General features: G+C 47.4%; 2 protein-coding genes across 4 annotated transcripts in view; one reads left to right on the top strand and one right to left on the bottom strand.

The window, feature by feature from the left end:
• LOC135391325 (uncharacterized) overlaps positions 1–27,545 on the top strand; it is a 686,593-nt gene that overhangs the window by 392,771 nt on the left and 266,277 nt on the right. The gene's annotated exons all lie outside the window — the stretch shown is intronic.
• Positions 1–27,545, bottom strand: part of LOC135391323 (uncharacterized protein KIAA2013 homolog) — a 149,690-nt gene that overhangs the window by 88,560 nt on the left and 33,585 nt on the right. For both annotated transcript variants that reach the window (XM_064621558.1, XM_064621559.1), the window contains one exon: positions 24,760–24,885. In XM_064621558.1, coding sequence (XP_064477628.1) covers positions 24,760–24,885 — 126 coding nt within the window. The remainder of the gene's footprint in view (positions 1–24,759; positions 24,886–27,545) is intronic.

Below are 27,545 nucleotides of genomic sequence, written 5' to 3'. Positions count from 1 at the left end.
GGATTTTCACCTGATGGCAGTATTCGGACTCCAGACGCGAAAGGCACTGAAGAAGGATGCCGTGCCTATGCTCTTCGATAACAACGACGAAGCAGCGAACGGGACTGGTGAGTGCCACAGGTGTTCTGTGGAAACATTGTGGGTTGATTGTGGTGTTTTGATATCTGTTGTGTTTTCTTTTGTTGATTCAGTTGAGTAATGTTCATGGAGGAACCTGCCACTGGGACTGCGGATGATACAAAATATATGATACTTGAATCGTGTCTCAGGCAACTGCTCCAGAGATGTCTGCAGTGTGGCACACCAGGCTGCGTGGTGACCCTCAAAAGCTTTGTTACAATGGTCAAGGCGACAGTGACTTGTTGGAAACGACATGTTACACTGCAGTCAAGTCAGCCAATGCACCACAGCAAAGCCCTGGGGAACATCCTGTTGTGCTGTGGTATTTTGTTTTCGGGCAGCAGCCCTTCCCATGCTTCAGTTCATGGGTGTTCAAAGCCTCCGAAAGACTCAGTACTTCGAGTACCAGCGGTTCTTCATGCTGCCAGCATTAACTGAGGTTGGTTGCAAGCAATCGGATTGAATGCTCATTAAATGTGAATCTTCTATGCATGCACATGTGTGGCAATCTGAGCAGTCTATGCTGCTAGACAAGCTACGGGGCCAAGAGCTCTGCATTGCTGGTGACGGTAGAGCGGATTCCCCTGGCCATTCTGCTGATTTTGGCACATACTCACTCTTGGAAACTGGGGTCAACCACATTATACATGTGGAAATAGTAAAGGTAAATTGGTACCATGAGCATGAAGGCATGAAATGTATTAGTTAATACAGTGTGATCAAATTGTAATGCAAGATTCTCATTCTTCTAGTCCACTGAGGTTGATTCCAGTAATCGCATGGAAAAGGAGGGCCTCCAAAGGTCACTAGAGTATGTTTGCAGGGAATGACAGTGGGTATGCTTGTCACCGACAGACACAACGAAGTGAAGTCTTTCATGAAGCAGACCCACCCTTCGGTGAAACATCGCTTTGGCACATGGCATGTTGCAAAAGGGTAATAACACATCCGTCCTTTGTGCTGAGTAGTGTGCAACATACGTACATACATGTGTACGTGCCGCACATGCATATCATATTTGTAATATTGTTCAGAGGCAGAAGGGTAAACACAAGGGATACGATTGTTGTGAAATGAGGTTGAAGTAAGTTCTAGCTACTCCTTGACCAGAAATGCTAGCAGTTGTTTATGTATCAATGCCAGGCGGTATATATTCCTTGCACCGGATGCAGAGCCCGTCTTTCCTCTTTGACAGGCCCCTGTCAAGTTTTATCACTCAGACAGTCTACAATTTCTTCGCAGTTTCACTTACACATTTCTGTTTCCCTTTCTTTTTTCTCCGTAGATAAGTACATTCCTGGGCACCCGTCGGGTTTCTTCTTACGAAGGCTTTGCTCGGAAGCCCCCTTCGTAACATCGTACGCGACGCTCCTTTCATTTTGGCAACCCTAGCCATTGTTTTTCAAGAATAATTGAACCTCTGTATGCAATAAGGGGATAAGTCGAAAAATCCCAAACCGAGAAAAGGGGCCTGATCTGATTGTGCGTCCCATTGACATACATGCATTTCCCATTTCTTACCCTCCTGTAGCGGGCCAATAAATTGCAATAGGGTCCTAAATTTTCTTTGGCAGGTACATACTGGTATGTAGATGTCATTGCAGCAAAAACAGCGAAAAGGGGATAAATTGGCTTATCCCCTTATTGCATACAGAGGTTCAATTGCTGGGTCGGATAACGAATTTTGTTAGCCAGCCCACATTTGGGCTGGATTGCCACTTCTGCAGGCCGAGGTGTCCTGCTTAGGTTGGATGACCACCTCTGGGCCGGATAGTCACTTTTAAAGGCCAAAATGCCTTAATTGCATCACATTACCTCCTTTCAGCTGGTCTGCCACTAACAAACTCAAACCAACTCGTTTTTGTAGCTTCCTTTTGACGACTGTCTTCTTTCGTGCAGGCATGACCACCATGACGACTCCCCCAAAATAGGACCCAGACCTGCCACAGTTGAGTCGCTGGCGTCCAAGGTGGCGTCCCTGGTGCAACGGCTGCCGCCACTCCAGGTGGAGGAGGTAGCCATCGAGACCGAATCAGTTGCTGGGGAGCACAATGACGAGAATCTCAGCACCGGGGACCCCTTGCAGCTTACCACCACCTCCCCTTTCCATGCTAGAGCTCAAGGACGCTGACCCCGCAACCAATGATTGGCTGACAGGATTGTCATGTGTGGGGCCCCGGGAAACTCCACCTGTGCTCATGGAATTCATCCGAAGCCACTGGGGCGCCGAAGGCTGCCAGGAGCGCTGCCGGAAGGCCCTGGCGGACTTCCCACGACGGAAGCTCCCACTCTTCACAGTGCCGGGGCTCATCCCCCGAGATGCGGGCCCCGGCTCGGGAGGGTGCCGGGAGGCGAGGATCAACGGAGGGTGACCAAGAGACTGGGGGGTCCACCACCTACTTTGCCTTTGAGAAAATAAACCCCATTGCGTGCTCACCCTACTCCTTTGTAGTTGTCATTACTCTGTGGGAACAAGAGTTTCCATTTGTATCTTATCTTTGGTTATGTGGCTATCAACGAGGTCGCGACGACTTATCAGGTGTACGTGTGTCTGCAACACACTTTGGGGGCGTATAACGGGTAATAAAAGCAGCAGCGGGGGCTTCTTTCTACCATCGTCTGGGAGCGGTTCGGTTGACTGTTTGGGGAGCAGACGCGCAGTACTAGCCTGTTGTCACGGTATGTGAATAAATGTGTTGTTGTTGTTGAACTAGATGCCCCTTGGTTTCACTGGCAGTAGTGCAGACAGGGATTCTATCTCATCTCATTATTTCATCCCAGAGTTGTAGGCTGTATTCTCCGAAGCCATCTTCGCGTGGAGTGTGCATTTCCTCTGGTAGGCGAATGGGCAGGAGAAGATAGCTACAACTCATACGGTGGACTGACGGGGCCCTTCTACTCGGAAGTATGGGTTCTGCATCCGGTGCAAGGAATAAGGGGAGCCGGCGCGCTCTGGAGTCGGAAATCATAACTTTTGCTCTAAATTTGACATGAGCTTGTCAGAAGAGGGAAATGCAGTTGTCCAGCCCTGATAGTAAGTGCCTATGTATGTATGTATGTATGTATGATAGTAAGTGCAATGGAATCTCAATGGAAAATCAAGTACCTCGGAGTGACCATCTCGACAGACGAAAAATACCTAAAGGAACATGAAGACCAGACGCGAAAGAAAGCGACGAAATATGTCGGGATGCTACGGGCGCGAACACTGCGGTCATTCAATCGTTTTGAGGTGACAAGGGAGTTATGGAAGGCAGCAGCAGTTCCCGGGCTCACCTCTGGGAACGCAGTATTATACTTTTCGTCGGCCACAACCGGACCCCTCGAGGGAAAACAAAGAGAAGACGGCCATATAGCACTTAATACCCACAGATCAGCGCCCAATGCAGCTATACAAGGGGGCTTGGGCTGGTCTAGCTTTGGTGTGAGGGAAGTAAAAGCAAAAATTACGTACGAGGAAAGGAGCAGGACAATGCCAGAGACGTGGATTCTGAACAAGATATATAGAAAAATGATATATAAGGATCACTACACTGGTTGGCGGAAAAAACCACGGTCCTATCTGAAAACCGTGGAGCTAAGTGAAAAGACGTTGTCTGACGAGGACCATGTAAATCGCGGTACCATTCGGAACCACGTTTGTTTTTGGGAAACGACCCTATGGCGCAAACAAGTAAACCTAAAATCAGCACTTCGAATTTACGCAACTGAGAAAGAGGTAATAAAGGCGGAGAAGGCACTCTACGATAATTCAACATCAAGTAGACTCGTGTTTGAGGCACGCGCGGAAGTCCTCTGAACGAGGGAATGGTGGGCCAAGTTGCGACAACGGCAGGAAAAAAACTGACGACTTAGATTCACCGAGGACCGACACACACTGCTCCCTTTGTGGGGAAACCGATGAAACAATAGGTGCATCCTTTTCAATAAGAAGGGTACGGCCCCGTTTCTCTGGTTTCCCTGAGGGGGCAAGGACAGGAGGAAAAAGTTCTCGAAAGGTGCAGCCACACCGTGGCATTAAAAGAATGCACAAGAGAATTTAACGATGAAAGAGAAAGTCACTGAAAAGGTTAGCCAGCTGTAGGACTCCAACCCACATCTTCTGGATTGCCGGTCCAGGGCTTTACCAATTGAGCTAAGCTAACACGCCTTCTCACCGACTTCCAGGGTGCGTCATCTGAAGAGACAAACCAGCCACTCTGTCTCACTCATCCTCCTTTCACTCTTACATTTTTGCTCACTCACACACACGTTCATACGACGGGATCGACGCAGGCGGCAACTGATGAACATGAAAGAACGGATGTTCTGAGGCTGGAACAACATAGAAGGGACAAATACATACAAAGCCTCAAAATTTTGGTCTAAGAGGTTAGCCCCCGTGAATGACGAAGCGCGGTACCTTAAGATGAGGGTGCAATGCTCTTGTGTGCATGTTCACTAGCATATCTTATGCCAACCAACATAGCTGTGTTGATAGACATAAAGGGTGTGCTGTTGTGTGCGTGTTCACTAGCATATCTTATGCCAACCAACATATCTACGTTGATAGACATAAAGGGCGTATGATATGACGAAGGCGGCTACCAAAGGTACAAAGGAACCTGAGTCACTGCGTGATGAGGCATCTAACCGAAAAAGTGTACAATACAATAAAGTTTGCTTAAACCGATATTGACAAAGGCTGGATGAATTGCTGTAATAATACAGCACGCATAAGAAAACGTTACGTGGTGTTTCTCTGAAAGGGATTTGAAAGATACTGAGTGGCATTGTGTCAATTAAATTAGATGTAAATACGTATGCTTAATTTCTCTGACACTCAAGGTGTAGGGTGAGGCCAAGGCGTGAACACCAGAGCGCTTGACAAGACCCTGTATACTCTACATTTCAGGTATCAATGCAGATGGATTGCACACCCCGTGAATGTGCTGAAATTCATAGAGATGATGTCCTCTTTTTTTTAAGTTTGACTCCTGAAAGGATTTGTCAAGCACACTGAGAGGCTGGAAGCTGGTGTAATTCACCAGTGGTCCGCATCAGTCATTCATTATACTTCTGCATATGTCGTCAGCCACATACCATCAGAGTTTACAACTGCTTTTGGGTAGTTCCATTTTAAATCGACGAGGGTGGGAAATTGACAATTTTTAATTTTTACATGAAAAAAATATATGTTAGATAGCATATCGATCAATGACAAATGCAACAATTACGAGCTCCATCCGATGAACCGTTTCCGATATGAAGAGGCGGAAAGTTGCGGCGGCGAATGTTGCTTCGAATTTTTTCCCAACTTTGGCCTCCTGGCACCGCGCTTCTTGCCTTACCACATCCTTCAAATTTGGCCAATAAAAACTATGGGTTCAAGACAGCACGCAGAAAAAGTCTCGTGACTCCTACTTTAAAGGGGCGCTACGAAAAAATTCCCGAACATAGCACTTTTGGCAAAAAATGTACGATTTCGAATTTTTATTGTTCATGAGCGGGTGCTCGCATTCCCTTGAAGGTAGATTCATTAGAACCGCTAACTCATCCTCTATCGATGGTATAGATATCATTTATATAGCTTCTGTGGTAGAGCGAATAGACGGCTGTAAGTAGAAGCAACTCGCCAAATTTGCTCATCTTGAACGCCGTCTGTGCCAGCCGCTGCAATACTTATTTCGTTAATTTTTGCTGCAAAAGGTAGTTCAACATGTCATCTATTAGCTGCAACAAAAACATGTTGCATTATTTTTTTGGTAAGGACTCCACGATTTTTTTTTCGAACCCATGTTGCGCTGTCGCGGCGGCGGGCGCATCCCTTCTTCCCGCTTGTGGCGGCGGCTGTTTCATGTTCCATTCCCGTTCCCATGGTCCGAACTTGAAGGTCAGAGATAATCTCAGGACGGTAGTCGTCACCTGTTTTGTCCTTCGGTGCCAGTAGTGACCTTCTGTGTGCTATAATCTGTGAGGGCCCTCAGCTGAATTGGCGAAACTCGTGGGAACACTGCCTAGTGGCTGGGCAGCCAGCTGAGGTATTTACTCGGTCGAGATGAATGAAGGGCATTGTTATTCGTGGCTCAGATCTCAGTAACACAAGTCTTCAGCGCTTAGTGTACTTGGATTGTGCTTAGCGTCACTCCGATCCAAAACTGTGCTCTGGTGAAAGAAGGTGTGCGCGACGCTCCCAACTTCAGTACCTGTGGTAGTGACAGCAAAGTCGTCCTCATCAAGAATAGTTTGTGCGGATTACCGTAACAAGCACAAACGTGTGATCTACTACCAACGAAATTTTCGTGCGATGGCTGAGCTCGGGGTGGACATCGTGAAGCAGGTTTTCGCTGAGTACGAAAGGTCCAGAGATATTCAGTCAGGCGACTATATCTGCGGGAATTGTGCCCACTACTTTCACGAATGTTCTGCATCCCTCGACGTTGGCCGCTCAAGTGGATCTAACAGCTCCGAGTTCGTGCCACCGGAGGATGTTGTGCAGGACGTTAATGAGGCTATTGCATCAACGAGCATGAAGATCACGCCGTTGAAGCCCGCAGCGCGTGTGAAGTCAGCGCGGTCCTACGCAAAACGGAAACAACAGGAACTACAACGAGAATTCGCAAAGAAATCCCGGAAAAGCCTTGCTCAAGCGTATGACGTAGAATTGTCCAGCGAGGATGAAGAATGCAGGAGGTGTAAAGAATGGCACGTCAACATGAGGGAAGCTTTCCAGAACAGCACATCAATCCAAGAACAGTGCCGCCTTCTGACATTGCTTCCTAAGTCTCTTTCCGTCAAGGGTGTGACCAGAATTATTCCCGAGGCGACAGAGTACCTGATTAGGAAAGCACGCAAGCTAAGAGAGGACCATTGTGTTTGGTTCCAGCCGGAAGGCTATAGCGAGAGAAATGCCATTAGTGCCAAGCACATCGAACTTGCGCGTCAGTACTATACCAAAGACGAGCTGGGGTGTACCGTTCAAAGTCCTCGGCCTCGTGATGTTATTATGATTCGTGGCGAAAACGGCGAGAAGCACCCAGTGGCGAAGAGATACATGACACGCTCGATACGTGAAGCCTACAGGGTTTTCCGCGGGGATAACCCGGAGATTAAGGTGGGGCTCTCCACATTCTACTTCCAGCGGCCACGCTTCGTAAGCTTATCGCCCTACCGAGAAGAGTGCGGCTGTCGATACTGCGCTAACTGCGATTTCTGCTATAAACGATGTGTCCGAGAAACATTTCTCACGCGATGAGCTTTGTGCGATGTGCTTGTGCGAGCAGCCCACTAAGAACTGTTTTCTTGGGACCTGCAACTCATGTCCAGGGGGAAGATGCCTGACGTCCGACTCTCTAAAATTAGCGGACGACTTACAAGAAGTAAATGTGTCTCTGTGGCTGTCCGGAATGCTGACAAGGACAACGTTTAACCCAGAAAACTTCATAAGGACCGTTCAAAAATGGATTGGACAGTACGTGACGCATTCGTTTCTCCGAGACACGCAAAGGATGGCTATCAAAGAAGTGAAGTCATCTGTCGCAGAACCCGTTGTTATATGGCATTTTGACTTCGCCGAAAATTGGTCCGTAGTTCTTCCCAACGAGGTCCAGGGTTATTATTGGAAGAAGCAGCAAATATCTATTTTTACATGTGTTGTCACCACAAGAGGGAACACGCTATGTTTCGCAGTCGTAAATGACGACAGTCGGCACGACACGGCGTTTGCATTATTAGCGCATTATTAGCGATCGACGAGTGGTTTGATGAGCACAACCCCATATACGCCAAACGAGTGCACGTGTCAGATGGAGCTAGTGCTCATTTCAAAAATAAGTTCCAGACCTATGAGATGAGCCCTAACCCATGCATTCAGAGGTGGATCTTCTCTGCGCCCGGTAACGGGAAGAACGCGTGCGACGGTGTTGGAGGCCTGGTAAAGCACGTAGCAACGACGCATAACCTGCGAGCCTCCCGCTGATGTCATTCAGTCCTCTAAGACCTTCACTGAAAGTCTGCAGACTAAAATGCCCAACATCACGCTCCTTCATCTTCCCCAGGACCACATCACAAGCTTCAGGAGGAAGAAAGAGGAAGAGTGGGCGCATGCCCCAAACTGTCCAAGGATACGTAGCTGCCTCATGTGGGTGAAAGAAAACGAGAACTCTGATAAAGTGGTGTTCCAGAGGTGTGCTTCATTCCAATGACAAGCTTTTGAATGTGGCCGTGTGTGTGAACTGTGGCATAAGCGTTGCTTTATCATACACTGTCATGCCTGGTCGAAGGATCATGAATATAATTAAATATTTTTGTGCGCACTATACCTGTGTACTGCAGTTTTATGAGAGTTGGAAATGGTTCCAAAATCGTGCTGGTTACCTGTTTCTATGTATGCCATATGTAGGGATGGAATATAGGGAGCCGCCGCCATAGGCGGAATGAAGCGAAGCGCCCGCCGCCGCGGCAGCGCAACATGGTTATGGAAAAAAAAATAAAATCGTGGCGTCCTTACCAAAAAAAATAATGCAACATGTTTTTGTTGCAGCTAATAGATGACATGTCGAACTACCTTTTGTAGCAAAAATTAACGAAATAAGTATTGCAGCGGCTGGCACAGATGGCGTCCAAGATGAGCAAATTTGGCGAGTTGCTTCTACTTACAGCCGTCTGCTCGCTCTACCACAGAAGCTATATAAATGATATCTACACCATTCGCTAAAGAATGAGTTAGCGGTTCTAATGAATCTACATTCAAGGGAATGCGAGCACCCGTTCATGAACAATAAAAATTCGAAATCGTACATTTTTTGCCAAAAGTGCTATGTTCGGGAATTTTTTCGTAGCGCCCCTTTAAAGTAGGAGTCACGAGACTTTTTCTGCGTGCTGTCTTGAACCCATAGTTTTTATCAGCCAAATTTGAAGGATGTGGTGAGGCAAGAAGTTCGGTGCCAGGAGGCCAAAGTTGGGAAAAAATTCGAAGCAACATTCGCCGCCGCAACTTTCCGCCTCTCCATATCGGAAACGGTTCATCGGATGGAGCTCGGAATTGTTGCATTTGTCATTGATCGATATGCTATCTAACATATATTTTTTCATGGAAATTAAAAATTGTCAATTTCCCACCCTCGTCAATTTAAAATGGAACTACCCTTTTTCCTCTTTTCTGCTAGTCAGATATCAATTTCAAAGCAAAGTTTCAGAACTAAATCTCAGGCGTCGCTGCTGTCCCTGACTTCCCAATATAGCGAACAACAACCCAACAAGCGAAAATACTAAATCAGACCCATCGGCAAGGCTACCATCATGAGGCGCGAGCGATCCTGGGTGTTGACAGTAGAGGTACGATCGTAAACACAAAAACTTTAGAACGTGGGCATGGGTTGTGTGCGTACTAATAGGTTATTCATAATTTCAATGTAGAAAAAACTTTCTGTTGCCCCACTCGTGCACATATACGAAATCATCTACCACCCGAGTACGTTTCCGTATCCTGCTCCTTTGCGCATGTGTCACAGTGGGCGTGTTTATCCGCGCATCTGTGTATTCGTGCCGTGTGTCCGTGCATTGTAATGCGTTACATTAACAACATACTTAGCCGCCACCACAGTATCCTTCTCCAGACAGAACGCACGAAAAACATATTTCCTAATCCACCACGTGTCGCTTACAGACGTACACGTAACTTACAAGATAGCTTGGTCCGCTCTAAAGTAGGCGAACCGACTAGCCCTGCGGCGGGCTGTCATCCATGTAATGGCAGGAGATGCCAGATTTGCAAGTTAATGCAGACCACACAAACGGTCAGAAGTACGAATTCCAACTTTACCGTCAAGATCAACGCAAACGTAGACTGTAACTCATGCAACGTTATCTATGTAATCCAATGCAACACATGCCGGGCCCAATACGCGGGTCAGACAAAAACTTCTTTCCGAATTAGATTCAACAATCACCGATCGGATGTTGCCAAGAAACCCAATCTTCCAGTCTCACGCCATTTCAAACAACCAGAACATTCAATCAACGAAGCCTCAGTTTTTATTCTCCAGTCGAACTTTATCTCCGACCGTTCCCGGGAACAACGGGAATCCTACCTAATTTACAAATTCCGATCGGCCATTAACGAGGACCCTGGCATGCTGTCAACAATAAGAAGTTTAACAACCTAGATAAGACCCTGTTGCCTTTCCTCGTTTCAGCCGGAACAAATTCCCCACTGACCCACAAGGACGATGACCCCACTCCTGGACCTGACACAAAAGCGCTCCGGAATTTCCCCAATTGACAACCGCCAGGTGGCGGGAATTTCCCCCAACCGAACACGTCATTCTCAAGCCCCTTATCAGCCTCGTGGCCAAATTTAGCTCTTTCGTCCCGAAGAAGGCGGAGCTTCCGCCGTAACGTAGACATCCTCCCTAACTTTTATAATTTTTAAGTTTTAATAAACCTCTTTTTTGTTACTTCCCCTACTTTCGTCTTCTGTCTCCCATTTATTTCATATATATATATGTTAAATAATGGCGCCAAGTGGGAAAATGTGAGACCATTAGGCCACATTGAGTACACCTAATTGCATTTTATGAGACCTCAACAAATGAGATCACACAGGTAAGGTACCAGGACCCAATAAGACCCCTTGAATGGGGTCTAATAAGATTTATATGAATTGGGCCCATTTCAATAATCACATACGAGTGGGTCTTTTTGGACCACGTACCTCTTTTTTTTAATAGGGCTTCTGTTTGGAGTTGTCAAGATATGTGATAACTATATGTATTTCGTATTGATATGTTTCATTAAACCTGATACGATTTATTTTTTCTGTGTTCTCGTCTGGTACTGTTGCACGGTGAGGAAAAGGGAATACAACGCAAACAAAGTGCGCGAACGAAAACGTGCCATGGCCAATTATGCACTACTACTTATTATTCATACTGCTGACGTCACCTCTGACGCCAATTATTTACAATCGTAGTAGCCCGCGCAACGGATGGATGGCGCTGACCGTGGCGTCATTCTGAAGACACAGGGGCCTATGGTACCTGCACTACCTGTTCAAATATACCTTGCATTCTCCTTGACCTCATTTCGTCTTTCCTCTTTGACGAGTCAGACTTGCTCTCAGCCTCTCTGCATGCGGTTTAGTTTCGGTAGTCCCTTTGTCCTTGGTTAGCAATCCATAATAAGTTTGCTTCTGTTTCTCCGACCCAACATCGAGTTTTTGACATAGCCGTTTGCGCTATCGGGGTTCTTGGACGCCCCGTGATAGGTTCCCCCTTCTTCTTCTCTTTTGTTGATTGTTTCCTACACATGGTCGGGACAGACACTAGCCCTGACAGAAGGCCTGACTCGGGGTCAGAAGATCAATTACAGGCCCGGAAGGCCAATCTCTAAGCCGACAGGCCCGTCTTGGGGTCTGAAGACCATTTCTCAAGGCCGGAGGGCCACGAGCTTGCAGCTGGTCAGGGCATGACACCCTCTCCAGCAATGGGAGAGCTACATGAATGAGAGATTTATCCTTGTTCCACCTCCCTTAGTGCGATACACAGCATCGACCGGCAGTTCCTGCGCTTTATCATTCGGTGTCATTTATCCCACTCTGTTTCTCCTCAGGTGCTGTCATCCCCTTCTCCACTGAGCTACCGCCGCGACCCTGACCGAGCCATGGTAGAGTATCTCGCAGCAACTGTCGCATCCCTGGAAACACAACTACCCCCACTGCCAGCTCAAGAACTTGTCAGGCTCAGAACTTGTCTTATTACTCACCAACAGTTCTCACTCAAAGCTGGTCAAGTCAGGTGTTATGTCCCTCTTGCGTTCGGCCGTCGAAAATTCCTGCTGTCACTTTGGTTTTGAAAGTATTGGTTGCCAAGTGAGCCGGTTGCAGAAAGCTGGTTACGGCTATTGCCTATATCGCAAGTTGTTAGATTTTGCTAATGGTTTCGCTCTGCCACCTGTTTCTCAGAAAGAAAAACTGCCGCGTGTTTGTATCCTGTGCTATCATTCCGTATCACACAATATTTTGGCTGCCGCACGTAGATTTAACATTCAGGTTGTTTTCTCAAATGTATGTCGTCTCTCAGAGCTTGCCCCTTTCCTCTCACAGAACTCCGGCTGTGGTATTTCTCACAAAAATGCTTTCTTGACCTGTGCAAAAAATGTGGTGTATTGTATACCGCTAGGTTGTGGGTTTTGCTATGTAGGTCAGACTGGACGGTGTCTAAACACTCGGCTCAGCGAACACAAGAGAAATGCGGAGTCGTCGTCTGGGAATTCCGAACTTGTCGCCCATCTTAGACTTTGTAATAAATGTTCCCCGGCCTTCGACGAGACAAGTGTCCTAGATTCTGTTCGGGACCCTGTGGCCAGACTGTTCAAGGAGTACGAAGAGATTGTCACGAGGGGAAATTGTGTAAGTGTGGCGTCGGTTGCTCCCTCGCCATCAATTCAGAAGTTGTTGGGTACGTAGGTGATTCTGTCATTAAAGGGTTTGCTGTGCTCGAGAATGTGTCGTGTCGTCCCTCCTCTGTCCCTTTCTCGGGTTCCAATTTTTCACCATGTACCTGCTGGCCTACACCCTTGCCCTTTTGCCATTATTGTCAGGCTGACCGTTCCTGGAGCAGGCCCCACCCCCCACCTGTCTAGGCAGGGATGTCAGCCCAGGCTAGCACAACCTCTTCTGCCGCTCGGAAACGAACAGGATAAGGAGTATCTGCAGGAATGGGAGTCTCATCCAGCTGACTGGTTTGCAGGCCTGGCTAGCTCCGGCCCACAGGACCTGTCTCCTGCAATCTCGCAGTTCGTGCAGGCTCTCTGGAGACCTGACAGAAGAGTTCAGTGTTGTTTTGAAACCTCACATCAGGTTTCCCTGGTTTGTGGTGCCTGACATGAATCCGAAACCGAAAGCCCTAGCTCGCAAGCTAACCAGGGACCACGGGTCCATTACGAGACGGGGCCAATCTCTGCGGGACGCGCAGGTAGCCCTGGTGTCAGCGTTGAGCCCTTTGGTGGCTCATTTGAAGCTCTACTCTACCGTCGGACCAGACAAGAACGAGATGCCTGAGGAAGGTTTCCTGGAGCAATAGCAGGGCCCGGACATGAGGACGGTCGTCAACCATTTGGCAGCTACTATTTCCCTCCTCAGTAGGCTGTTCTCCTATCTAGGTGTGGAACGCAGAAAGAGCATCGTCAGCTGCGTCGTTCCCGAGCTCTGCCCCCTGGTGTCCTCGGATATGCAGGACGAGGGCCACCAACCTATTTGAACAAGGTCTGCAGGAGCAGATAAGGACCCGCAATGAGGCAGTCAGGGTCCTCCGCGAAGCACGTCAGTCCACCCCAGCAGCATCCTTGGGAGAGCCAGCGGCAAAACGCAGACGGCCGGCTCAGTCTGCGCACGGCACCTTCCGCCGCCCTACCCAGCCCTTTTCATGGAGGTCCTTCTCTGACGGAACCATGTGTCTCAACTGCCTGTTATGTTTCCACAACAAGGTGGTAGATATCGGGCGTTGCCCTACTATAATGCGGCAACCTACTTTGAGTACTGTGGTGTATTATTTAGTTTTGAGAGGAAAAAGGTTCAACATCACGATCATAGTCGTGAAAGCAGTGCCAGCAACCTTTCTGGGAACCATTTGTAATGAATGTAACATCAGTTGCAGCAATCACAGTAAAATTCCTGTGTTCATTCATAACATTCAGTATGACATCAGCTCATTGTTGCACTGCTTCCATGCACTGAAGTGGAAGCGCCCACCCAAGCTCATCACGACGAGTTCATAGTAGTTTTGACATTTGGAATACGGCAGTCTCATATTCAGGGGCACCGCACAATATCTAAACAGCTCCGTTTCGTGTTTCGTGGACAGTTTGAAGGCGTCGGATGAAATATAAGCATTTAAGTGCCTACAACGAGTGTATGGTAATGACTCTGCGTGCTTAGGAAGGGTGTGTACCCTTATTCCTGGATCAAGAGTATTGAAGTCTATAACGAAGAATGCATGCCAGTCAAGGATGGCTTTCATGATGATTTGAATGGAACCCATATCACTGATGATGACTATGCTTTAGCTCTGAAAACATATGACTGCAAGTCGTTGAAAGATTATACTTTGATATGCTTGGAATGTGATGTCCTGCGCCTGTTAGATGTGCAGCATTTTACGCAGCTTTCTATGAAGACATACAGAGGTGCCACACTTGGTCGGTCTACCTGGCTTCAGTTGGCAACGGCATTCAAGTATATGGAGGCTGAGATCAAGTTGCTTGCAGATGAAGTTATGCACAGGACCATTGAATTTTTTATTAGAGGTGGTATTTGCCAGCAAGGACTGAGACATGCTGCTGCCAATAACAAACACTGTGCAAACTTCGACCCAGAGAAGCCACAGAGCTACATCTGATACTGGGATGCAAACAGTCTTTATGCCAGTTGTCAAACATTACCAGTGCCTATAGAATATTCGAGTTGGTGCCCGAATCAGAGTTTTCAAGCTAGGACCTCATGAACCTTCCCCAGGATGCAGAGTTTGGTTACATTTATGTGTGGCCTCATCTATCCAGCCGAGCTACAGCAGAAGATCAGATATTTTAAATTAGCCCCTATGAAGCAAATAGTTGATGAGAGTTGGTCGTCGGGGTACCAGTAGGCTCTGAAAGAGCAGTTGAATTGCAAACCTGCAGCGCAATGTAAATTACTTCTCACACATAATGATAAAACAGAGCATGTTGTGCATTATCGCTTGCCAAGTCTATATTGGAGCTTGGGTATGTGGGAGAGCAAAATTCATAGAGTGCTGAAATTTCGTCAGGATACAGCTTTTGCCCATACATTGAAATGAATATTAAGCGATGTATCGCAAATTTTGTAGTTAAGTTGTAATGCTCTTTACGAAATAACTTTACTTTTCTCAGGCAATTTAGATAAACTAAGATAGCCTTCACCAGAGAACAGACCGAAAGATATACTAGCTCCTCAAACGATTGCATTCGATTTGAGATTTTGTCCGAGAATTGTGTGCTGTATGAGATGAAGAAAAGGAAGGTAAAATGTAGCTTTCCATTGCAGATAAATTTTTGTATTTGGATTATAGTAAGCTGATCATGTAAAAGTTGTCTATGGCACTCTGTTGGAAAAGTTGAATTGTCCCATTACAATCATGTATATGTGACAAAGGAACGGAGCGATCAGTGAATCGGAGAACGAACATATGTTTATTGCGCGCGCTGCACCTCCTCTTTCATACATCACGTATATGGGTACCGATTCTATCATTGGTGTGTTTTACATGTCAACGTATGAAAAGGAAATTAAAATATTGCAGACGATTACTCGATCTTTCATCCTATCCCACTGATCATCCACACTATAGCAATAAAAATAAAGGGGCATTGCTCCACTTCAAGGATGAGACAGGAGGTAGGGTAATTACCCGGCGTCCGATCCCGCATTTTGTATTTGTGCCAGTCTCTTCCCATATGGGAGTACGGTCGTCACATTTGGTGGCAGCGGAGGTATTTTGAGAGAGAGAACCCCTCGCTCAGGGAAGACTTGGAAGCAATGGCAACGGCATCCCTAACGACCCAAGGAGGTGCAGTTGGAGCCGGAGTTCCAGCGTTAGGATCAATGTTACCGGCGTTCACGGGCGATGGGGTCGTCATCTCCATTAAATCATTCTTTGCGTTTTTAAAGCAGTTGGGAAAGATAGGGGGCTGGAAAGATAACCAGTTTATTGGCATGGCTAGATGTAAAATGATGGGAAGTGCGCATAACTTTGTCTGGCTGGACGAAGAGGCCCTAGAGATCAACTCTTTTGAACTATTGAAAAAGATGGCCATATGCTGGTTCGAAACAGAGCCAAAAAGTGCTGAAATAGAAAAATTCTTTTCGGCTCATCAGGAAAAACATGAGGATGCACAAGCTTTTGCCCACCGGGTACGATGGGTGACTGCGCTGCTGGGAAACTGTTAAAGATTTAGTGGAAGAGCAAATGCTCTCGGTGTTTCTGGGAGGATTGAGAGATCCCGTCAGGCGCTTCATTCTCTCTCGCACAAGCTGAAAACTATGCAGGAAGCTATCGAAGTCACAGAGAAAGGGGAACGCAATGAAGAGCTTGTGTCCACGTGCATGGCTGTGCAAGGCATCTCGGACAGCGATAATAAAAGGGAAATAAGTGAGATGAGAGGCCGCTTGGACCGTCTCGAGGCCTTGTTGGAACAAGGCCTCAGGATCGCACAACAGGGCGCTGGTGAAAGGATGCCGACGCGAACGGACAGATCAAGAGGAGCATGCTACAGCTGTGGAAAATTCAGGAACTTTGCGAGAGAGTGCCGCGCACGTTGCAATTTTGATAGCTCGAGCCGCGGACAGTACAGGTCTGGTGATGCTCGGTACTTTCTAAGAGTCATGGGAAGGCTCCATTTCCGTGTCTACGCTAGCAGAGGACGCGTATTGTGGCAACGTGAAATAGGCCCTCGGATTAGCTTGCAAAGCAGGTAAAAGGATCGCACATCCTGGTAGCACATCGCAATCGCACATCGCAAAGTGGTAGTAAAAACGCCGCCTGTGATATGAATTACGATGTGACTTTCTATATGTGCACCTGAGTCAAAATAATACTGGGAAACACTCGTAGAAAGAGAGAGACAAGCGAGAAAAGGGATGAAGTATGCGATATGAACAACCGCAATATGATCGCTAAAGCAATCAACGACGACACACTTTTCCAGTTGTTTTATCGTGATAATTTGAGGGAGAAGCACCTTTCAAGGCACACTGCAGCTAGTAGGTACTAGACGAATTCCTGTCTTCATGCAGCTCCACCAGCAGGTTGACAAAAAAAGAAGAAGGGGGGGTAACAGGCCACAGCCACTTTGACACAGGGATGTTATTTAGAGCGCTTGCCATGGCAGCGGGTGGCTGGCATAGTACCTGTCGCAGCGTGCTAAAAATGAGGTAAGAACTGCCAGAGGAAAACTGAAGACTGAAAGTTTTAGTTCATAAGGCCTGTGTGTGATGCGGTATTACTTGTAAGCGTCCGTGGCGAGCAAGGTTATGAGCGGAAAGTCAAACAGTCACGCGTCTAGCACGTGGATGTACAGTGACGGCGAATTGCAGCATGGCTAGCTTCCTTTTGTGTGTTTGCGTGTTGCCAGAGCTGGAAGCAGAATGGGGGCAGTAAATGTGAGTTTCTTCCGAGTTGATCGAAAGTTTTTATTATAGCCATTACAAGCTCACTAACCACGAAAGCCTCACGTACTACGAGTATCAGTAGCTATGGCGTACCCGAAACGAAGTGTGCCTCACAAATCCTAGAATTGTTGTTCCGTCATCCACAGCTTATTGCTGGGGCCCGCCCTCTTCACGGCAACGGCCCACTACTTTTGACGTTCCGCGTTCCACGGGGATCGGAAAAGCTTGAACCCTTCCTGCGAAGAGCTTGTGCACCCATACGCGGAACAACCGCCCATTCCACCGGACACAGGCTCCGAAAACAAGCGTGAAACAAGCAGCAACAGGCACTGGCGCAGCCAGCACCCAACACCAAGCCGGCCACCCAAGGACCCAAGTCTCTAGACACGGAAGTGAGAAGTCACATGGGCGCTGACGTCAGTTCCTTGAGAATTTACCGGTCACCTATTGGGGCGGCGCGAGCCCCCAAGCGGTACTCAGGACCAGGGAAACTAGTGTCGCCCTCCTCGGCAGGAGCCCATGAGGAGGGAAACCAGCAAATAGCAATAAGGTTTTGTGAAGGGACGTGTCCTATAGTATGTTGTCGAGCGGCAGTCTTGAATTGTGAGTTTCTCATAGATACGGGATCTAAGGTGAGCCTCATGAGGTAGAGTGCGCTGCAGCAGTTTGACAGTGATTGGGAAAAAAATCTCATGGTTGAAGACGGCGGGGAGTGTTATAATCTAGTGGGCATAACTGGCAGCCCGATACGAACGAAAGGGAAGTACAGCATCCCTTTGCAGATTGGAAATACGAATTTCGAGAATCCCTGTTTCGTATGCACGGACGACATAATGCTCCCGGCTGCGGGAATCATCAAACAGGATCTTCTCCACGCTCAATGCATAGATATACTTGCCAGCAGGGCAGAGATACAGTAAACCCTCGTTAACTCGAACTCGGATATCTCGAAACCCCGGATAACTCGAAATTTTTTTTCATCATGTAATATTCTCCTATAATTGCCATGTATTTGCCCCCTCTTATCTCGAAGGGCGTTGAGGAAAAAAAACGGATAACTCGAAATCTCCTCAGCGGGAAGCCTCCGAACCGGTCTGTGCATTCTTCCCTTCCGCGCGCCGAGGAGAATGTGGAGGTCAAAGCCCGGAAGAGCCGTTTACAACTGCTTGTGATATCTCCAAACACTCAAAACCTACGCACCGGCACTCTGAGTCACGCGATGGCGAGGAGGTGCGAGCGCGTGGCGGCGTGGCCCAATGAACCCGTGGCAATGGGGAGAGCGCGGGAGAGGGCTACGAATGCGCAATGCGCCCCGTCTCTGGTTCACTTCTGCTTCTGTTGCTGTCTTCACTTGCTTCCAAGGCTGCACCCTCCTAGGCTGTACCCGAACGTTGCCATGGCGCAACGCAGGCAGTGCAAGCCTCTCACACTGGAACGGAAGGCTGCACTGATCAAGGTAGTGGAAAAGGGCGGCAAGATGAGGACGACAATCGCAAAGGAATTTGGCATCCCTTTGTCCACGCTTTCCACAGTCCTGAAGAACAAGGAAAAGGTGCTTGATGGATTCCAACAGAGCTTTTCAAACAAGCGGAAACGGTGCAGAGCTTCAAAGTTCCCGGACGTCGAGGCTGCCCTACTGTTGTGGCTGCAAAACGCGAGGGCTGCAAATCTACCAGTGACAGGACCTATGATGATGGAAAAAGCCGACGACTTTGCCCTGCAGATGGGATACACGGATTTCTCCTGCAGCAACGGATGGTTCGACCGTTTTAAAGCCAGGAACAATGTTGTGTCCAAGACCATACATGGCGAAAGTGGGGCGGTTGATGGTGCTGCGGCGGTAAATTGGCGTAATCACCGGCTCGTGGAATTGCAACAGTTGTACAGTGACAAGGACATTTTCAACCTCGACGAGGCAGCTTTGTTTTATAAGATGCTTCCCGGCCGAACCTTCGCACCAAAGGGTGATGCTTGTGTGGGCGCAAAGCAGCGAAAAGACAGAATCATGCTGCTTTTCGGAGCCAATGGGACTGGCGAAGAGAAGTTGCCACTTCTGATCATCGGCAAGGCACGCAATCCAATGTGCTTCAGGAATGCACGGCTGCCAAGTGATGTGCACTACAAGGCAAACAAGACCGCGTGGATGACCGCAGCTCTATTTGAAGAGTATGTGCGCACTCTGGACCGCAAATTTGCGAGGGACAATCGCAAAGTGTTGTTCCTTGTGGACAATTGCCCGGGGCATGGCAAGATTGATAACCTTGACGCCATCGAGTTGGAGTTCCTGCCACCCAACATGACTTCCGTACTGCAGCCGATGGACCAAGGCGTGATCGAGATTGCTCGAAAGCTATACCGGAAAAGTCTGCTTCGTCGCGTGTTGCTGTCCTACGACAATGGAGAATCTTACGAAGTTGACCTGCTTGGGGCAGTGCACCTCATCCACAACGCCTGGACGCAAGTGCCTGCAGCATCAATTGCGAACTGTTTTGCGCACGTCGGCTTCTCACGTGCTGCACGTACGCCAGAGCCGTGCGTTGAAGAGTTCAACGAGTGTGACACGCTTCTCAGAGACGTGGTCCGCGTTACAGGCAACGAGCAAAAAGTTGATGAAAGCGTAAATTTTGATGAGTACGCACTGTACGATAAGGATGTGCCAGTTACGGGTGAAATGAGCGACGCAGAAATTGTGCAGACGACGTTGAACACAACCGAGGTTCACTGTGCCGAAGCAGTTCACTGTGAGGAGCCGCGAGAGCGTCCGACAACGGCGGAGTTAAAAACTGCGCTGCGGTTGCTCCGCAACAAGGTTGAGTGTAGCGGTGGGCAAGACAGCCTAATGCGGTGTGTGAAGATACTTGAGGACGCGTTCCTGACACCGGAGACGAAACAAACAACGATAACGAATTTCTTCTCTGTACAGTGAGCGAATAAATACTTTGAGTTCACCAGCTGTCTAACGCAAGCTCGGCGTGTTTTTCCTTACCTCGGCCGCCAGTATATGTCGAAAATTGCGATAACCCGCTTATCTCGAAACCCCGGTTAACTCGAAATTTCTCCCGGATTTTGCGACTTCGAGTTAACGGGGGTTTACTGTAGTAGTCAGAGGTGAGACAATCCCTATTGTGAACTGGGAGAAGCCTGCTTCCGGACAGGGAACAAGCCATGACCGTAATCATATCGTGGGTGCACGCCTGATTAAGGAGTGCCGCATTACACCCCGCGTGTGAGGTGTTAGTGACGGCCCCTGTCGACCCCGTTATTCAACCCGGCGAGATGGGTGTTGTTGAAACGACCGTAGAAACTAACAAACTCGTAGGTGCTCATACGCTCGTTTGTGTGTTGGACGACAGACAAATGCCTGTGAGAATCGCTAACTGCAGCGTGGCCGAAGTGACATTGCCTAGGAATAAGGCAGTTGCGGTATTTAGCCACGAATGACTATGCCGACTGCAGTGAAACAGTGGACTGCAACAGCGTGAACAGGGCTGACAGTGCCCGGTTAATTGAGAAATTCGACTTGGAACACATAGGCATGGAAGAGTGCGAAAAACTTGAAAAACTGATCAGTGGTGATAGCGTCGTGTTTGCGCATAGCAGTCTGGATCTGGGTCACTGTGACATGATTAAGCACACGGTACCAACTGTTGACACCTCTCCCGTATACCGCAGAGCCTATAACGTTCCGTACGCAAAGCGCACAGAGCTACACAAACAAGTGGACGAACTCATCGAAAAGGGAATTGTGGAACATTCCACATCGCCGTGGGGGGCCCCAGCTCTTTTGGTGCAGAAACACGATGGATCGTATAGGTTGGTGGTAGATTACAGAGATCTGAACAAAGTCGTCCGAACGGATCCCTATCCGCTGCCGAACATACAAGAAACCCTCTCGACAATGGGTGCCTCGAAGTATTTTTCTGTCGTAGACATGGCCTCCGGCTATTGGCAAATCGAAATGGACCTGCAGGATAAGGAGAAAACCGCGTTTAATACGCCGTCGGGTCACTTCCAGTGGTGTAGGATGCCACTGGGGCTGAAGAACAGCGCTGCTGTTTGGCAGGGAACAGCTGACGTAATCTTAGCTGGTTTACTCGGTAAATCCTGTCACGTCTATTTGGACGATATCATCATCTTTAGCTCAGATTTTGAACAGCATCTAAGGGATACAGAACGGATCCCTCAGCAATTGAGGGCAGCTGGTTTGAAGATGAAACCATCTAAGTGCCAGTTCCTGCCAAATGCCACAGGTGCAGTACCTGGAACACATGGTGTCGTCGGAAGGTGTGAGGCCGGACCCCAGTAAGGCAAACTGCGTTAGAAATGTCCCGCTTCCGAAAAGCGTGAAAGAGGTTCGACAGTTCCTCAGCCTGGAGGGTTATTACAGGCGGCAAATTTCAAATTTTGCGCAGATCGCTAAACCTTTAACACAGCTCACGTCTAAAAAGGTACGATTCGAGTGGGGCAAGGAAGACGACGCTGCCTTCCAGACACTGAAACCCAGCTTGACAGAAGCTCACGTGTTAAGGTTCCCAGATTTTTCGCTACCTTTCATACTCGCAATGGACGCTTCCGGGGTCGTGCTCGGAACAGTACTTTCTCAAGAATTTGAGGACGGCGAACACCCCGTGGCTTTCGGGAGCCGACATCTAAACAAGGCAGAACTACGGAACTGGAGTGTCTCACGGTTTGGGTTTGGGCGGTGAAACACTTTCACTCCTATTTGTATGGACGTCGTTTCAGAGTTCTAACGAACTGTCAGGCCCTTAAGTGGCTAATGAACGCCAGAGACCCTAACTCTCGACTTGCCCGCAGGAACCTTTTGCAACAAGAGCATGATTTTGGCATAATCCATAGGCCGGGCAAAAGGAACCAAATTGCAGACGCTCTAAGCCGAACGGCGGTGCGTGCGGTCGAGATCTTTTCACCATGTCCGGAAGAACAAAGATGAGCAGAGGAGAGACCCAGAGCTCCAGGGCATGATCTATCGGTGTGAAGGGGCAACAAACAAAATGTGCGGGAACTACTGGAACTGGGCGCGGGGGCTTTGTTGAGGTACATTCAGAAATCTCGGCACTTGGGGGAGAACCTTAAGCACAGGATAGTTGTCCAAGTACTCTGGCAGGGGAAATTTGAAGCCGTTACCACAATGCCCCGTATGCAGGCAACCTCGGAGCGACAAAAACGAGAAAAAGAATCAGTGAGGCGTACTTCTGGAGAAAGATGAGAAACAGTGTTGAGGCGTACTGCGCCTCGTGTGAGTCATGCAGAATGTACGTGTGTCATTCGACGGAGATCTTATAGACCAGGGGTCTCCCAGAGGTAAGCCCCTTGTGAAGCCATATCCTTTTGCAAACCTGCGGGTCCTCTTGAATGCAAGTCTTATGGACCAAGGGTCCCCAAGGGTCAACCTCTTGTGAAGCCATACCCTTAATATAATTCGATCCGTGGAGACAGATCGTGAAATCTTCTCACCGACTCCAAACAAAGAAGGCAGAGCTTATATAACGCAATGCCTCAGGGCAGAAAGCACACAGGTCCACAGCTAGCAGACAGCAACGAGCTCGTCCTGATGACGGTAGCCCAGAAGACGGCATCAGTATGCCCCACGCCGAAAGTTGTCGTCGAGAGACCGTCTGCCTGTGTCCAAAGACCAACTCGATGACGAGCCTACCTCTACGACAGTCTATCATCGCAATTTCTTCAGTCCATTTCTTCCCTCATGGAAACCAGAACAGACATTCGCGCATAAAGTGTCGTCGAGAGACTGTGTGCCCATGTCTAGATCCTCCGTGCCAAGTATGACTTCTACTGCTTGCAATATAGCCCACCGCATCTTTTATACCTTAAAACTCAAAGGATGGCACCAAGCTAGTAAATATGCACCTTAGTAGAAACCACCTTGCACCTTTGTATGTTGGGCTACGAACTCATGGAGTTACAGGCCCGTGTAAAAGTGAACTAGAATGCCATATTGAGCTCTCTTCAGAAGGCTCCACAAGGTGTGCATCGAAGCTGACGACGTGAATGGTCCCTAGGCGCTCTGTTGTTACTTTCCACTGAAACTCCTAGCCACTGTTTACAGAGCAGCACATGCTCAGGTTATATTTCTGCATTTTTAAAAAGTTGTGTTGCAGCGGTGCAAGCTTCCCTAACAGCATAATTCCACGGTGGAATGCGAAAGGAGAAGCATCAGAACCACTGCTATGCCACGGGACGTGGGACAGGATATCCTCGGTGTAAGGCAGGCACTGTGCTTGCCACTGTTTGTTCCCCCTGACGAATACGGAAGGTGCTATGGACGAGCAACTCCCACAGAACGGACAGAAAGGTTGCCAACATACGTGCTGTCTGCAACTCGAATTTAAACCACGATATATAATCCATGACTACATCGATTACGTGGACGGAAAGAAGGTGCGGGTATTTCATAGAATGCCAGCGCTTGCACCAGACGCAGTTCACAAACTGCTTCAGCTATAAGAAGTTACATCATGACAGCATCATGGATGTCCTCACTGCTCTAAAGAAAAAAATTCAGGACGGCTCTCTACTGTACAGAGCACGCACCTGAACTCAAAGCAAGAACTTTCCATTTTTACATAGTGATGAGATTGCGCTTCTTTGCCAAAGGGCTTGACAGGCAAAAAGCAGCCAGATGCAAAAAGTCAAGGCATCTTAAGGTGAGTTGTCTCATGTAGTGTATATTCAGTACTTACTTGTATAGAATATGTAACGCTGTACACCTCAAAGGTTAAATCCGCGCTTCACTTCCTCAGTGCATTTTAAAATGAAAGTGATGTTTCAAATTATTCATCATCAAATCTCATATTTTGTAGCAGTGATTTGATACAGTGGCTTGTAGCAGTAAAATTTATCCCTTCAGTGCAGCTCAACTCCGACAATACCTCTCAAAAGGTATTTGAAGCTGTCATCAATACAGAGCAGCATGATTTATACGCGTCTGTCCTTCAAGTACAAGGGAACAGAATGCATACCAGCTAAGGTTATTCATGAAATACACTTGAGGAAGCTCAAGTTGTGTATGTTCAATGAAGCGAGACATCATACCTCCCACGATGTTATTAAAATCCAGACTTCTCATGCGAGGAGTTTATAATCACGTACATTCTTGCAAACAATGAAACTCAAATGCTGAAAACAAATCACCTGAAAGAAACTCAGAAACCATATGTTTGTCTTGCATGCCCCTTATCTTACAACGTGTTTCCGTAGCATGCTTGCGGTGCTTTCCAAGCGGAAAGCCATCTAAGGTGTTCACACGCAATGTGTCACAGAGAAGGGCATGCCGCACACAAAAATTAAACTTAACACACAAGGAGGCTGAGAACAAATGTAGCACATAAATGAAACCTATCTTTTCACAGACAAAATTTGTTAAGACCTCAGGCGTGCCAGGCTTCAGCGTTCCAGCATTTGTATGGAAAGCACAAGTAAGCAGATAAAACGCTTACCTTTTGGCCTCCACGGTGAGCGAAGTTGGCAACCTTGGTGTGAGGAGGGCAAATGCGATGACACGGTCTCCGGAAGGCACCTGCCCGTGCCACGCCACCATGTCTTGTCCATAACGATCTTGAATCCTGTATGGTAAACAGAGTTTTTAAATTGTTCTGCAGCTCATCACGTTGCAATCACACTATGTACTATCTATGTCACAGTAAATGATATTAAAATCTCCCAAATGTTGGGCTGACATGTTTGACATGTAGGTCTTCTCCCATAGTTCGGAGCTGTTTTCCCACGTGTCTCACCTCCCTGTTTCAGACTTCACTTCTCAGTGGGACTTTTTTCTTTTCTTCTTTGTAATTGACATCAGCCATATACTCTTGTATTAGATACCACTGTCTATTGACAGGTGACAGTACTTCTAAACTTAGTATTGTCAATCAAAATCCTTCTGTTAATATTGGTTAAATCTGTCGCCTCCATTCAATTAAAATCTGAATATAGTCCAGAGGCCGGGAGTAGACATGTTTAATAAGTTCAGCGCTGTTCAGCGTAAGCTCATTTGTTGCTTGCCGGTGCGCTGAACTTATTAAACATTTAATTAAAAATACAAAATAATAATGAACATGTTATGAATGCTGTCAGGGAAAACATTTGCTTGCATAATATACAGGGTGTTCCTTTTTTTATGTAACACAGATTTTTATTTAAAGAAAAAGCTGTGAGAGCAGCATTGATGACATCTTTGCAGGCCGATTATGTGGCCAGGCAGATGTTCTGTAGGATAGTGTATGCAACTATTAGATAACTAATTTGCTAAAATTCATTAATGAACTTATTATTAATTATTAATTTTCTGGGAACTGCAGAATTGGAGCCAGTCATTATTCAAATTCATCATCCTTATTAAGATTTGCCTTTTGCCTATTAAGCCTTTTGAAGATTGTGATTTCACTTTTAACCTACCTGGCGAAAAATTATAACAAAATAGCTTTTGCACAAATTCCAACATAATCTCTTATGAGGGAAGGCAAAGAATAATGCATTCGTGCCAAGACCAGTTGAAGGTTGATTGACACTTTTTAGCGAGAGTTTATGCCCCGAGAAAACTGTAAAATTTCGGGAACTTGAGATATTTCTTGTGGAACTTTGCAAGTTTTTCCTATCTACGTATTTAAACTGTTTAGCACTGTTGTGTAGGAGGCATAGAACATGTTAAAAATATTTTTGAGGTGCACAGACTTGGAAGAGTATGCAGAAAAAAATCATGAACTTCGGGAATATTGCCGTTTACCACATATTCATACGTCAAGTGCGCACTGAGGTGGTCGTGATAAAAATATGAGGCCAATTGTATTTGATAGTATGCCCCTTGAACATTTATTTTACAAAGATTCATCGAAACACTTTTTGTTTTAGTGGCGAAAACAATTTTTTAACTTGACCACCCCACACTCATCCGACATTGCCCCGCAAGGCTGCTTCACCCCAAGACGCATCGCCCCTGCTACTGCCAAATGCATACTGGAGCTGCCCAAACGGATGTGCGCTGCCTGCAAGCTTTCAAAGCTTCAGGTTTTCATGAGAACTGCCTTCTGCCATGGCGCAGTACACAAGAAGCTCTGGATCCAGGGATGTAGTACTTCGACGACGACAGGACTGCACCTATCACACCTAGCTCACTTTGATCGGAGGTGACACCGCCCTCCTGAGCTGGTTCCTTATATTCAATGACGTCACGTAGACAGTTTTAAGTTTTGCCTTCTGTTGCTGTGTTCTTTGATGGTAGCTGAAAGAGTGAAGTTGTCGTTGCTGTCGACTAGTGAAGGAGCTGTTTTTTCTGTGTTTCTCTATAACTTTCTGTGTCTCTGTTTCTTCTTCTTCCTGTTTGTTTTTCTTTGCTTTTGGGAACAGCAAGCCTCCATCATAACTAACATTTCCCTTCCTTTTTTACCATTATTAAACATATCCCCCACACCCTTTATTATTAGTTTTAAATTCCAGCTTAGCGCTGCAAAGCAACTGTGACAATGAGCAGTGCACAGACGTAAATAGATGGGGAGAGGACAGCTGGAAGACGTGGGGGACAGAGGGGTTAGCATGCTTCCTGGGCCGACTTCAGGGGAACCGTGCTGGCATTCATCTGGAAAGTCTGCTGAAAAACCCAGGGAAGACCCCAGACAGCACAGCCAGTACAGGGATTCGAACTCACGTCGCCTCCCAGTCTCTGAGTAGAAAGCGGCCACCCTAACCACTATGCCACGTCACCCTTCATTGCAGGCGCCGTAGCTTCATTGCAGGCGTCTGTGCTAGTAGGCGTTGCGTGTGTCATCGCTCGAACAGATCATGGTTATTCAATAGCCAGTCGGTGCCCATTGTCACAGAAGTACTGCTCGCGGCACGGTTGCCTGAAATCGCCTGTCAGCAGTTCTGCAGCACATATTTCCTTGATTGCCCTCGAAAATGTTGGTCCAATGTTGTATTTAAAGATGGACCATATGCTGCACGTGTTTCTTACTCGAAATAAATGATCTTGCAACACCTCGAGATTTGAGATGGAATAAACCACGGGGTGCTGATTTCAGACAACCGTGTCGCAAGCAGTACATTCATAGGCCCAGTGCTCCTACTGAACTGTGTCGCCGCAGTAGGCCTTTTTCGTGAGAACCTGAAGATTGGAAGATTAATTTCTAGAGGTTGTTTTCTTCTTCTTTTTTACACCGAAGAATGCAAATCAGTTTGGGCAGCTCCTGTGTGCGTTTGGCGACAGTGGCGGCGATGTGTCTTGGGGTGA

Source organism: Ornithodoros turicata, chromosome 4 (assembly GCF_037126465.1).
Source record: "Ornithodoros turicata isolate Travis chromosome 4, ASM3712646v1, whole genome shotgun sequence".
NCBI classification, from domain to species: Eukaryota; Metazoa; Arthropoda; class Arachnida; order Ixodida; family Argasidae; genus Ornithodoros; species Ornithodoros turicata.
The sequence above is the reverse complement of the archived record's forward strand: the minus strand, read 5'-3'. Positions and strand labels throughout refer to the sequence as shown.